The 12,100-nt window shown below is 41.8% G+C and overlaps 1 protein-coding gene across 7 annotated transcripts in view; it reads right to left on the bottom strand.

Moving 5' to 3' along the window:
• Window positions 1-12,100, bottom strand: part of Znf236 (zinc finger protein 236) — a 95,052-nt gene that overhangs the window by 48,966 nt on the left and 33,986 nt on the right. For all 7 annotated transcript variants that reach the window (XM_052201486.1, XM_052201487.1, XM_052201489.1 and 4 more), the window contains 2 exons: window positions 1,957-2,229; window positions 570-773 (listed from right to left, as the gene is read on the bottom strand). In XM_052201486.1, coding sequence (XP_052057446.1) covers window positions 570-773; window positions 1,957-2,229 — 477 coding nt within the window. The remainder of the gene's footprint in view (window positions 1-569; window positions 774-1,956; window positions 2,230-12,100) is intronic.

The following is a 12,100-nucleotide window of genomic DNA, read 5'->3' as shown; positions in this document are numbered from 1 at the left end:
AAGCAACCAGAGTAGTAATCTATAACATACCACATGGAAATCCAAAGACAAATATAACAGCGTGCACTGGGCATTCCACATAAAAATCCCTCTTCACTTCGATGGACCCACAGAGACAGAAGATCTGTTTTTTAAAAACAGATTTATTTATTTTATATATATGAATACACTGTTGCTCTCTTCAGACACACCAAAAGAAGGCATCAGATCTGATTACAGGTAGTTGTGAGCCACCATTTGGTAGCTGGGAATTGAACTCAGGACCTCTGGAAGAGCAATCAGTGCTCTTAACCACTGAACCATCTCTCCAGCCCCCCCCCCCCAGAAGATCTCTTCAATGAGGACTCCTACAAGACTACTTTTCCTTTCACACTATTTCAGAAACTACAATTTGAGTAGTACTTTTTTAGGATTTTAATCCTGATTCTGGAATATACTAACCCCTAGAGCAATTTCTAATGAAGACTTCACCAACAATATTTTCCTGCATTGAGCACAGTACAGGAGCATCTCTCTAGGTCCCAGAGGAAGGCTCACGATCAGCCACAGCGCTCAAGGATCCACCTTACCTAGGTCAGTTATGAGAATTGGTTCTTGCAAAGGAATGTCAGGGACAGGGACACTGCTCTTGCCAACCCGACCCTTCCCAGGCCTCCTCTGCTGCCTCATCTTCCTCAGTTCCGTGTGCTTAAAGTGGGAAGCCACGTGAGTCTTCCTGTGGCCTGAGGTTCGGAACTTCTTATCACAGTGCGGACAAGCAAAAGGTCTAACTCCTAATGAAACAAAAGGATGCTTTAGAATTATTTCAAGCAATTACATGTCAACAACAACCTAAGTCCATATAAAATACTTCAAATACTTGACTATTTGTTGTTCCACATTATGAGTTCATATATCTCAGGAATCAGCTGTGATCCTCCTGCTTTTAAATAGCAAATATTATATAGAACTTAGGATATATAATAGATTTTCATTTAAGGAAGGACATACACAATTTTAAGGTCAAATCCTTAAGTTGTCCAATATGCATGTTCAATAACAAGTCATCCTGGAGAATTCCAAACTATGTCAGCCCAGTCTCTCCAACTGATACCATAAAATAGAGCATCCACTCCTCCTGGGCAGTTGAGATTATACTTCCCAGTCAATGCTCAGACAACAATTAGCATCTCGTAAGAGAGAGTGGAAGGGACTGTCACTACAGTGTAACGATGATAGCCATCTCCATCATCCTCCACCATAACATCCCTTCCATAAAATGAGTTTTCTCCTTCATTCATTAGTGAGTGAGAATGCAGAGTCCCTGGACAAGCACGCTTGCAGTAGCTTCTTTAGGAGCCCTGAGTACACGACTGATAGTCAATATGGAGCTAGGGTAGGGGAAGGTAATAAAAATGTTTCAATTAGAACTGTATACTTCAGCCAGGCGGTGGTGGCGCACGCCTGTAATCCCAGCACTTGGGAGGCAGAGGCAGGTGTATTTCTGAGTTCGAGGCCAGCCTGGTTTACAGAGTGAGTTCCAGGACAGCCAGGGCTACACAGAGAAACCCCTGTCTCGAAAAAAAACCAACAACAACAACAACAACAACAAAAAAGAGCTGTATACTTCATGAATTTTGATATATGCAAATTATATCTCAATATCACTGGTACAAAGATACAAATCCCTCATTTTAAGATCTGTAGGCCTCCAAAGACTGGAATAATTATTTCTTCCTCACAAAGGTTTGATGGGCTAAAGTTACATACAGTCTCCCACAGGAATTATTTCACCTATTGCTTCATTTATAAATATTATATATTTATATATTAGAAATACTATATATTTCTAATGGTTCTCTAAATAACCGTGGTTCCATGAGGATCAAGGTCACAAATCAACAAAGGGAAGGGGGGGGGAGAGTCTGAGAGTACAGCCGCTACCCCTTCCTAAAGCCTGAACCGGCATTTGCACACCTGTGTGTAGGCGGATGTGCACCTTGAGGCTCCCTGAGGTGGAAAAGCTCTTCATGCAGTACTGGCACTTGAAAGCCTTGATGCCGGTGTGAGTTTTAATGTGAGCAGTCAGTGTACTCTTCACCGCAAAGGCCCGGAAACACTGTGGACACTTGAAGGGCTTTTCATGGGTGTGGATGCGGATGTGGCGCACCAGGTCACTGGGCTTCCGGAACTCCTTCGTGCAGTAGGGACACACATGCCACCGTACCCCATTCTCCTCACGAATGGAACCTGCAGTAACATGGAAAAGAGAATAGTCCAGCCAGCCTGGAAACGACTGCACCCCTTAAATATCCTATCATGTCCTGTCCCTCTGGCAGCGCACTGCATCAATGGAAAGCCTAGGCTTTCTGTCAAAGACACGAGATCCGTCACAGAACAACAAGAGAGAGCCCTACTGCTACTGACATTAACATCATTGTAACAGTGTGCTCAATGATAATGATGAAGACACGAGATCTGTCACAGAACAACAAGAGAGATCCCTACTGCTGACATTAACATGATGACATCATCGTAACAGTGTGGTCAATGATAGCAATCTTAAAGAAAGTCCTAAAGTTCATGATGCCCCCTCAGAGCAGCTAACTAACAGGCGGCAGTGTGTAAGCCAGGGCTCACAGACACAGTTCAGCCTGGAGTGAGAAGGAAAATATGCTTAACCAGAGAACTCCCTGATAGTGCAGAGAGCAAGAGATTAGAGACTGCTCAGCCCTCAAGGGAACTGTACCCAACCAACTCAAGATCCCCGAGGAGATCACTGAAAGCATGAAAGAGGCGGTGAATTACTGGACGGACTCTTCATGTTCTGGACATAGCAGAACATCTATACATAAAAAGTCAGCAGTTACGACACAGCACCTACAACCCCAAGCAGACCAATCCTAGCCTGGGACGGATGTTAGGCAGGAGGGTCCACCCACTAGGAGAGCTATTGGCAGCAGCTACTAGCTGCTGAAAGAGGGAAAGATGGCTTTCTTCAAATAATTTTTAAAAAAGAAACCCTTATAGGAGGGCTCGTGGGTGGGAAATGGGGAGAGCGGCTCTGAGCAGAGGTACAGAAGCAGGGTGGGTAGTCAAAGCACACTGTATGAACCTCTCAACTAAGAAATATTTGTTTAAAAGTGACTCCACGATCCACTTGAAGGGCAAGAACAGACAGACAGAAAGATGCTTGAATATCTAGTAAGCATCTTAAACGACAGACACTCATGCAAATAATTAGAAAACAACAAGCTGTAAAGCAACAACAGGGAATGCACAGTTAAAGCAAAGACACACAGCTTGTGTGTAAATCTGGGGAATTCATAGACTCTGTCTTCCATGACCATGGATAGATACTATTATGCAGCTGTGAACCTAGTTCAAAATTGTTGGTAACAGAAAAACAAAACAAAAACAAAAACAACAACAATATATGGAAGCAAATTATTTATAAAAACTAAAAACTTTAAATAAATAAAACCTATTAAAGAATTTTATGTTAAATATGCTTTAAATTTTAATTATGTACCTATATGCAGGCAGGAAGTATACAAAAAAGTGCAGTGTGCAGAGGCCAGAACAGTGTGTCTGATCCCATGGAGCTACAGCTAGAGGCATACTGTGGGTGTTAGGGACTGAACGTGGATCCTCGGAGGGAGGGATATACATGTTAGCGCACTGAGTCATCTTTCCAGTCCCCTTTTTAAAATATTTACAGTCAGATGTATCTGTGAAATCAAACAAGTATTCATAGTAGTAATTCAATAATTACAGTAAAGAATACATATAAAATTAAATAGACTTTAGCCAAAGATATGAAATTTCAACTCAAACAGTTTCAACCTGTACAGGAAAAAAGAAAATTTCTTATCTCCTTTTCATTATCAAAAAATTTTAAAGAGAGTTTTCCATATACGGCAAAGGAATAAAAGCTATATTATCTAATAATATTCTTTAGGGAGAGAGTAAGAAAGGAGGGGAAACAGTAGTAGAGTTATAGCATCTTTAGATATATTTCTTAAGTTGTCCTGGAACTCAGACTTAGTTTCTTTCTTTTTTTCTTTTTTTCCAAGACAGGGTTTCTCTGTGTAGCCCTGGCTGTCCTGGGACTCACTCTGTAGATCAGGCTGGCCTCAAACTCAGAAATCCACCTGCCTCTGCCTCCCAAGTGCTGGGATTAAAGGCATGCACTACCACTGCCTGGCTCAGACTTAGTTTCTAACCACGAAAAATGCATACCTAAGATGACATAATACACGCTGTCAAGTTATAATTATCTCTAAGACTAGGCTGTAAGAGAAACTCTAAACTAACAGCACAAAGACCGTCTCATAATATAATATGAATATGTATGTGGGAAGGGGGGAACAACCGAATCCAGACTTCCAGTCCCAGCATGTAGGAAGACCTGGAACAAGATCTACATTACAGTCAGGTGAGCTTCCTACCTGGCAAGAGCCTTCCTCCTCAAATACGTTCACACATTTAGGAGAGTAATCACATTTTTCAAAGATGAAAATTAATTTTTTATAACTCAGCATCTAGTCTTAACATTTACAAAAAAGTCTGAAGCCAGGAGAAGATGAAAATACCTTATTAATATGGAATGAACTGGCAGAGCAGTGGAGTAGAGTGGCCTCTAAAAGACCATCTAGACCTGGGAGGTGACATGCAATAAAGGGGGCATTGGATTCCAGGAGTAAAAACAGCTTAGGCAATGGTGTTCAGACAAATGAGAAGGTGGAAAAGCACTCTCATGTTTAATACTGATCTAGACAGCTCAGAGCCAGAAAAACGGCACTCTGGGCAAAAGTACCTGTGGCCAAGCCAAATAATCTCAAAACAATCGCCTGGCGGAAAGAATCACCTCCACAGGCACACCCTTGCACAAGCACACCCTTGTACAAGCACACCCACAGACAGGCAATTATAATATAAAACTTCAAAGAGAAAGTCCTGCTTCTGTCGCGTTGCTGAAATGTCAAGGTTGCAAGGTTCAAAATGCAGAACATGCTTGAAAAACTTAGCTTCACAAACAGAAAACATTTCCCCCAAGCAGATAAAAAAGGCAACCTAAGAAGAATTTGTACCACAAAGATGAAAAAAAAAAGTTATAATTTTTATTTAAAATACAAGGGCCAATAAAACCAAAATTAATCCAACATAAATATGCAGGTGCTCAACATGCAGGGTGCTGTCACCCTTGTTCCTTAAAAGAAAATATAAATTTAAAATTCCAATAACATACCATTTTTGGCCTATCAGTCCCAAAATTTTGGTAATAATCTCTTTAAAACACTGTTAAGAAACAAGAATTCCAAATAAATCCATTCAACCTGATAAACTGTAAATACATAACAAAACTTCAAAGTAATGCACACACCTGTAACCCTGACACGGGATGTGCAGACAGGGAAAATCACAAGTTCGGGGCCATGCTCAGCTATAGTTCAAAACCACTCGGTTTCCCTGAGATCCTGTCTTAAAGCTACAAATCTGTGCATGCTTCTCTCCTTCACAAGCACTCTACTGACAGAGTGCATTCCGAAAGTCTGCAGACTGGATATTACTAGTCAAATCTAATGTCCTAATGTCCAATGACTGTTATATAATAATGTAGGAGGACATCTTTTACTTGAAGAAACATGCACCAAGATATTTCTAGTGAAAGGGGTTGGCTATGAGTCACTTAGAAAACTCACTCTAGAGACCCTGGATGAATGGTATAGGGGATCCTTGTGCTAGAAACCTTTCTATTAAGATTGGAATTAGCTAGGCGGTGATGGCGCACACCTGTAATCCCAGCACTCTGGGAGGCAGAGGCAGGCGGATTTCTGAGTTCAAGGCCAGCCTAGTCTACAGAGTGAGTTACAGGACAGCCAAGGCTATACAGAGAAACCCTGTCTCGGAAAGAAACAAATCCAAAATTCCAAAAATCCAAAAAAAAAAAGACTGAAATTATTTCAAAACTAAGACCTTTTAAGAATGTTAACACACACAAGCAAAAATGAATAATTAAACTTAACCAGAAAAGTTCATAGAATTTATTCTTTGAAACCTGTACCCTGAAGATAAATCAGCTTAATGTAAAACATCTACACCCATCTGCTGCAGCGCTGTGTTAGTGGTCAAGAAATAATCATGCCCGCTTAGTGAACAGTGACACATCTGTTTTACTGTGACACATCTAGAAAACTGAATTCTCATCAGGCATTTTGAAAAAATAAAACTAGGGGTTTTATTTCTTTAGAGGTAAAAGTAACCTGAAAAGCGAAGTACATGCACTGCGCCATTCCAGCCCAAAACATTATCTGGATGTGTGCCTTGTTCACAAAAGGAAGAGAGCTGCTTTTCCACCTTCACGACGACATGTGCAGTACCTTCTGAGGAATGACATGAACCGGTTCCTTCTTACACTCAATGACAAAGCATGCATGCTCATTAAGCACTGTTATGTATGTGTCAGGCATCATGCCACACGTTACACAGAAAGCTGACACGTGACAGGTTAACTAACAGACCAGGATCCAAGGAACCTCAAGGCTCTTATGAAGACAGCTGTGGTCTAGAACCTGAATGTGGTTGTCTCACAGAGGATGTCTGCATATTTCAAATGTCAAATACTATACAAGCTCTAAAAGAATCAAACAAGTCCTTTAAAACGACAGCTCTCTCTGGGAGGGAAGGTTTAACTACATAAGCAAGGATGTGCAGTAAAGTATTAGAGGTGCTAAGTGGTGCCTAAACTCACGCATGACTGCTGTGCGATTGACTCAAGAGGAGAATGGTGAAGAATTCCTCTGGAGGCAAAACGGCTCTCTCCTAGCGGTACCTGAAGCCAGGATCTGATGTGAGACCTCTCTGTTCTCCTCACTGAAATGCAGTCCAGCCCACTCCAGCCCTAGCATTGGCAGCAGCCACAAGTCAAGGACAAGAAGGGAGACAGTGTGTTAGTTACCTTCTCAGCACCACAGCACATACCTGACACATACACTTCACACAGGGTCCATTTACCCTGTTTTCAGAAGTGTCACTTGCTCATGGTGGGGGAGCAAAGCAGGACACATAGTTCGTGTCGTGGTGGTCAGGAAGCAAAGAGAAGGCCTGTCTGTGCAACTAAGGGTTTCCTTCCCCCCCCCCCCCCTTATTTCATCCGGACCTATGGGATGAGTCTCGCCTATGGGATGAGTTACTCCTTCCTGGATGCACTGACAGACACACCCAGAGAGGTACTTTGCTAATCTCCAAAATCAATTCTAGATCCAATTAAGTTAGCAATCAAGATGAACCACTACAGATGAAATGCTAGGCCTATCCAGAGCATCAAGGGATTCTGCCAGACATCTGGGAAGCACATGCTGAGGTTCTTGGAAGGAAGATACATGTGATGGTTTCCTAAACTTATAATTGGACTCTACTGACAAAGTGAAACTAATCTAGCCTTTGACTCAAGTACTCCATTGTGTTAGATTTGCCAGCACTCACCAGAAAGATGTCGCCCTCCTGGCCAGATGTTTCAGGCTCACAAGTGCAGAAGGACAGTCACCAATAGTCAGCTGGATTCATTGATGTAGACTGGATATCAAGAATGCGTAAGAAGCACTTGGAGCTGCTGAAACAAAAGTGGTCCTGACATTGCAGTGACTAACTAAAGATGATCCTGCTCTTAACAGGAAACCATTCTTACTATGGGAATCTTGGTATTTCATTTAAAAGCTTGGAATTCTTATACCATGAAAAAGTCAATGGAGACATAAGCACGTTGGCTATCATGAAGAAACTATTGATAAACAATACACCTTTCAACACGATGCTAAAGATGACGTCATGTTCATGGAATATAAAAACAGTAGGTATCACTGTTTAAACTGGCTTACTTATGCATTAGATATTGCTGCCAGCTCCTGCTTGCTGAGCTCCCAGTCCTATAGGCTCCAGTAATGGACTTCATGATTTGTGGCAGTTGAAACAGCAGTGAGCCTGCTGCCCGAGCACAGTTTCTTATGGGGCACATTTTCAGGGAATCTCCAATCACGACTGCTTCAAATGAAATAACTCAGACTTCAGTAGTGTCAAGAGTCAACTTCTTAGGCAAATATTCAGACACTCTTGTTAGAAGGGCTAGAGAGATGGCTTAGTGCTCTGGCAGAGGACTTGAGTTTGATTCCCAGTACCCACACCAGACAGTTCTTAACCCTGAACTGAAGCTCCAGAGGAATTACCCTCTTCTGGTCTCTACATGTAGCCACACACATGACATAGATTTATACAAATACACATATTTGCAAATAAAAATTAGAAATTAAATTTAATTAAAGATTAATTCTCACTAGATATAGAAAACTTCAGAACTGAACCTCGGTACATCCGATGAGCACCAACAGCTTTCTTAGGACAGTCTTAGCAGAAACTCTCTCTGGTTTCAAGACGCATCCGCTCTCAGGAAACACAAGAACACTTCCTTGAGGATCCTCTGAACACAGACTACTAGAGTTCCCTCTGCCTGAGATAAGTGATGACCATCTGTTCCTTTAGGTGAAACAGTAGGTATGTGCTAATTATAGACAGTGAGTACACTAAGGGGGCAAGCAAGAGTCACTAAGAAGGAATCTGCTGACTCTGACAACAGAAAAGCTTTACACTCTGTTAGAAGAGCTGTTCCTGACACAGATGAAGAAGACAGACTTTCTCCACTAGGCCTGATGACCCCACAAAGCTCCCCAAAACAGGTAGACCATAAAATAGGCTCCTCTAAACTTTCTCTCAATCGCTTCTGGAATTCTTGGCAATTCTTAGGTGCAATTCACAAAAGATATTCTCAGTGGAGTTGGAGATTGGCTCAGTAGTTCGGAGCATGTATTGCTCTTCCAGAGAAGTTCAGTTTCCAGCATCACTGTCAGGTAACTCACAAAACATGTCTGGAACTCCAGCTCCATGGTTCAGACAGCCTTTTCTTGCTCCATGGACACTTGTACCCATGTGTACATATAAATACACATGCATACTTTAAAATAAATTTTTAAAATATTTTTTAAAAAAGATATTCTTAGAAACAAAGCTAGTGTGCTTCTTCAATACCAGATTATTTACTACCATAGTTCAGGTCTCTATTGCTAAGCAAAAACCATGACCAAGCAACTTGGGAGGAAAGGGTTAATTCAGCTTACCCTTCCACATAACTGTTCACCACCAGAAACCTGTAGGCAGGAGCTGAAGCAGAGGCCATAGAGGTATTTTGCTTACTGACTTGTTCCCCATGGCTTGCTCAGCCTGCTCTTATAGAAGCCAGGGCACCAACCCAGGGATAGTACAACCCACAATAAGCTGGGCCTTCCTCCATCAATCACATTAAGAAAATGCCCACAGGCTTCCTTATAGCCAAGTCTTATGGAGTCGTTTTCTTAATTGAGGCTCCCTCTTCTCGGATGACTTTGGCTTGTGTCAAGCTGACATAAAACTATCCAGTACATTTACTAATAAGTGCTATCTCTAGCACCTCTTCAGTCACATGTGCGAAAACTGAAGGAAGAGTCAGGAGCTCCTTCTCCCCACAGCAAGGCCAGCTTAAGACACAGGCAGAGGCCAGCTTAAGACACAGACAGAGGACAGAAACTCAGCCCTCTGACCAGCACTGCAAAGACAGTACTTTGTGTTCCTTCAAGTATTTCTGGTGGATCACTGTGCAGCAGAGAGCTCATGGGACTGAGTACTGCCATCCTAGGAGAAGCTGACTGTAAAAGTCCGAAGGCCAGAAAGGGGCTCTCCCTCCCAGTTGGTAGACACTCTGGAGAGCCACAGGAGATCTGGTCATAAGTCCAGCCCTGGGTGTTCTCTGGCACCTTTATAATAAACTTCTACCCTGTAGAATACAACTAGTGCTGCCTTACCAAGCTCTACAGAGATTCTGACAACAACCCATCTGGCACATGCCCTCAGCCACGCACAGCATCCTCAGCAAGCAGGGTAGTATGATGCAAAGGTGCACCACAGATGCCCCAGAACGTTGTGAAATGTGTCACGGCCCATCCGCAAGTTTGGGAATAGTTATTCCCGGCTCTGCTTCGAGGAAAACAGACCACAAGGCCTATGTATCTGCCCATGCTTCACCAGATCAGGAACGCTGGGATTTTCTTTTACAAACATATGCATGTGTATAAATGTATACATATATGTTATAGGAAATATAAAGTAACAAGTCCAATCCAGTCTAGCAATGCATTATAAAATAGAAGAAAAGAAAAAAAGGCTGAAAGTGAAGCGAGGGCTAAGAAGTTCAGTGCTTAGCGTATCTAACTACCCATGCCTACTTCTCTCCCTACAGAGTAAGAGTGAGGAAGATCATGACCTAAATAAAACATGATTTGTGTCATGTTAATAAACCAACTACTATGATTTACCACACTCTGTAGTAAGCTTAATACAATATGATCATAACACAAAGGAAACCAAGAGCGCTGGGAATCCTCCACATGACTGCCTAACACAGACTTGGTAAAATAAGCACTGAAAAGTGTTTCCTAAATCTGACTCAATCATAGGCATTAACCTCATTCCCTGGAAACTGAGAAGGAAGCAAGCTCTGTCAGCACATCTATACAAGTCCCCATGAGAAAAATCACCAATGCAGTAAGAATGGAAACACTAGTCAGGAATGATGGGGCATACCTATAATCCCAGCACTCAGGAGGCGGACTTAGACCTTCATCCAAAACCAACCTAAATCGAGAGAGACCCTAACTCAAAAATAGTAACAACCACAAAATGAATTAGCCAATACAGTGGTAAGTGTCTGTAATTCTAGCATTTGAGATGCATAGCAGGAGAATCAAAGCTGCCTGGGCTACATAGTGAGTTCCAGAGCAGCCATGACTATACAGGTATACCATGTTGCAGACAGAAAAAGAAAGCTCTTATACAATAAAAATGTATACATGGGAGCTGGAGACTTGGTTCAGCAACTAAGACTACATATTGTTCTTACAGAGGACCTAAAACCCACACCAGGTAGCTTACAACCACCTGTATCTGCAGTTCAAGGGAGATTAGAGACCTCTAGCTTCTATTGGCACTTGCACTAATGTGTACATAGGCCATAGAGAGACATATACATATCCACAAAAAAAGAGCTGTGGGTAAAGGCACCAGGTCTGAACAGAGTTCAATCCCTAGAACCCACATGGAGGAAGTAAGAAAGTCAGCTAGTAATCTTATGACTTAAGAGTGAGGACACACGCGCGCGCACACACACACACACACACACACACACACAAGTAAAAAAGTAATCTAACAATTTTTTGTCAACATAGAAAACCCAAAATCATCTAGAGTCAAACTTCTATAATAGAGACATTATAAGTTGCTGGATTCATAATCAATAGACAAAACTTAAATCACCTTTCCATATACCAACAAACAGAAAATACAATCTAAAGACAATTTATGAAAAAAAAATCAGAATGACATAAAAGAGTAAGTCCAACAGAAAATTCATAAGATCCTTAGAATCCAAGACAAGAGGGTCCAGGACAAGGAAAACCATGCTCACAGGCATAAAGATACTATGATGGTTAATTCTCTTCATTATGCTAACTAGATGTAGACTCACACCTGTAAACTAATTGATATTGAAAGACCCACCCTGAGTGTGGGTAATGTGGATGGTAGAATTCTATATGTTGGAGACCCAGGCTGAGTGAGAAGAGAGAAAGTCAGCCAAGTACCAGCCTTCATCCCTCTCTGCTTCCTGACTGACCTGGAGATACAATGTGGCCAGCCGCCTCACAAGGTCATCCATACTCTAAAACAATGAGCCAAAATAATCTCTTCCAGGTTTAAATTGCTTCTTTCAAAGCCTTGGTCACAGCAATGAAAGAAGCAACTCACTACCGCAGGGGCCTGCAGACAGGTCTGCGAATATCTTTAATTTAGTACAAACTAGACAAGAAGCACGTGAACTCATGTAAAAGATTTTATACCACAGCCTTTGAATCTGCTCATTAGAAGCATATATACACAACTATGGCTGTACTCTTCCTTGTTCCTTACAGACCTGCAAAGTCAGATGCTTCGTTTCTTTTTGTAAAGAGTGATTGATTGATTGATTGATGTATATGAGTAC

Source organism: Apodemus sylvaticus, chromosome 13 (assembly GCF_947179515.1).
Source record: "Apodemus sylvaticus chromosome 13, mApoSyl1.1, whole genome shotgun sequence".
Taxonomy (NCBI): Eukaryota; Metazoa; Chordata; class Mammalia; order Rodentia; family Muridae; genus Apodemus; species Apodemus sylvaticus.
This window is presented reverse-complemented; position numbering and strand designations above follow the sequence as displayed.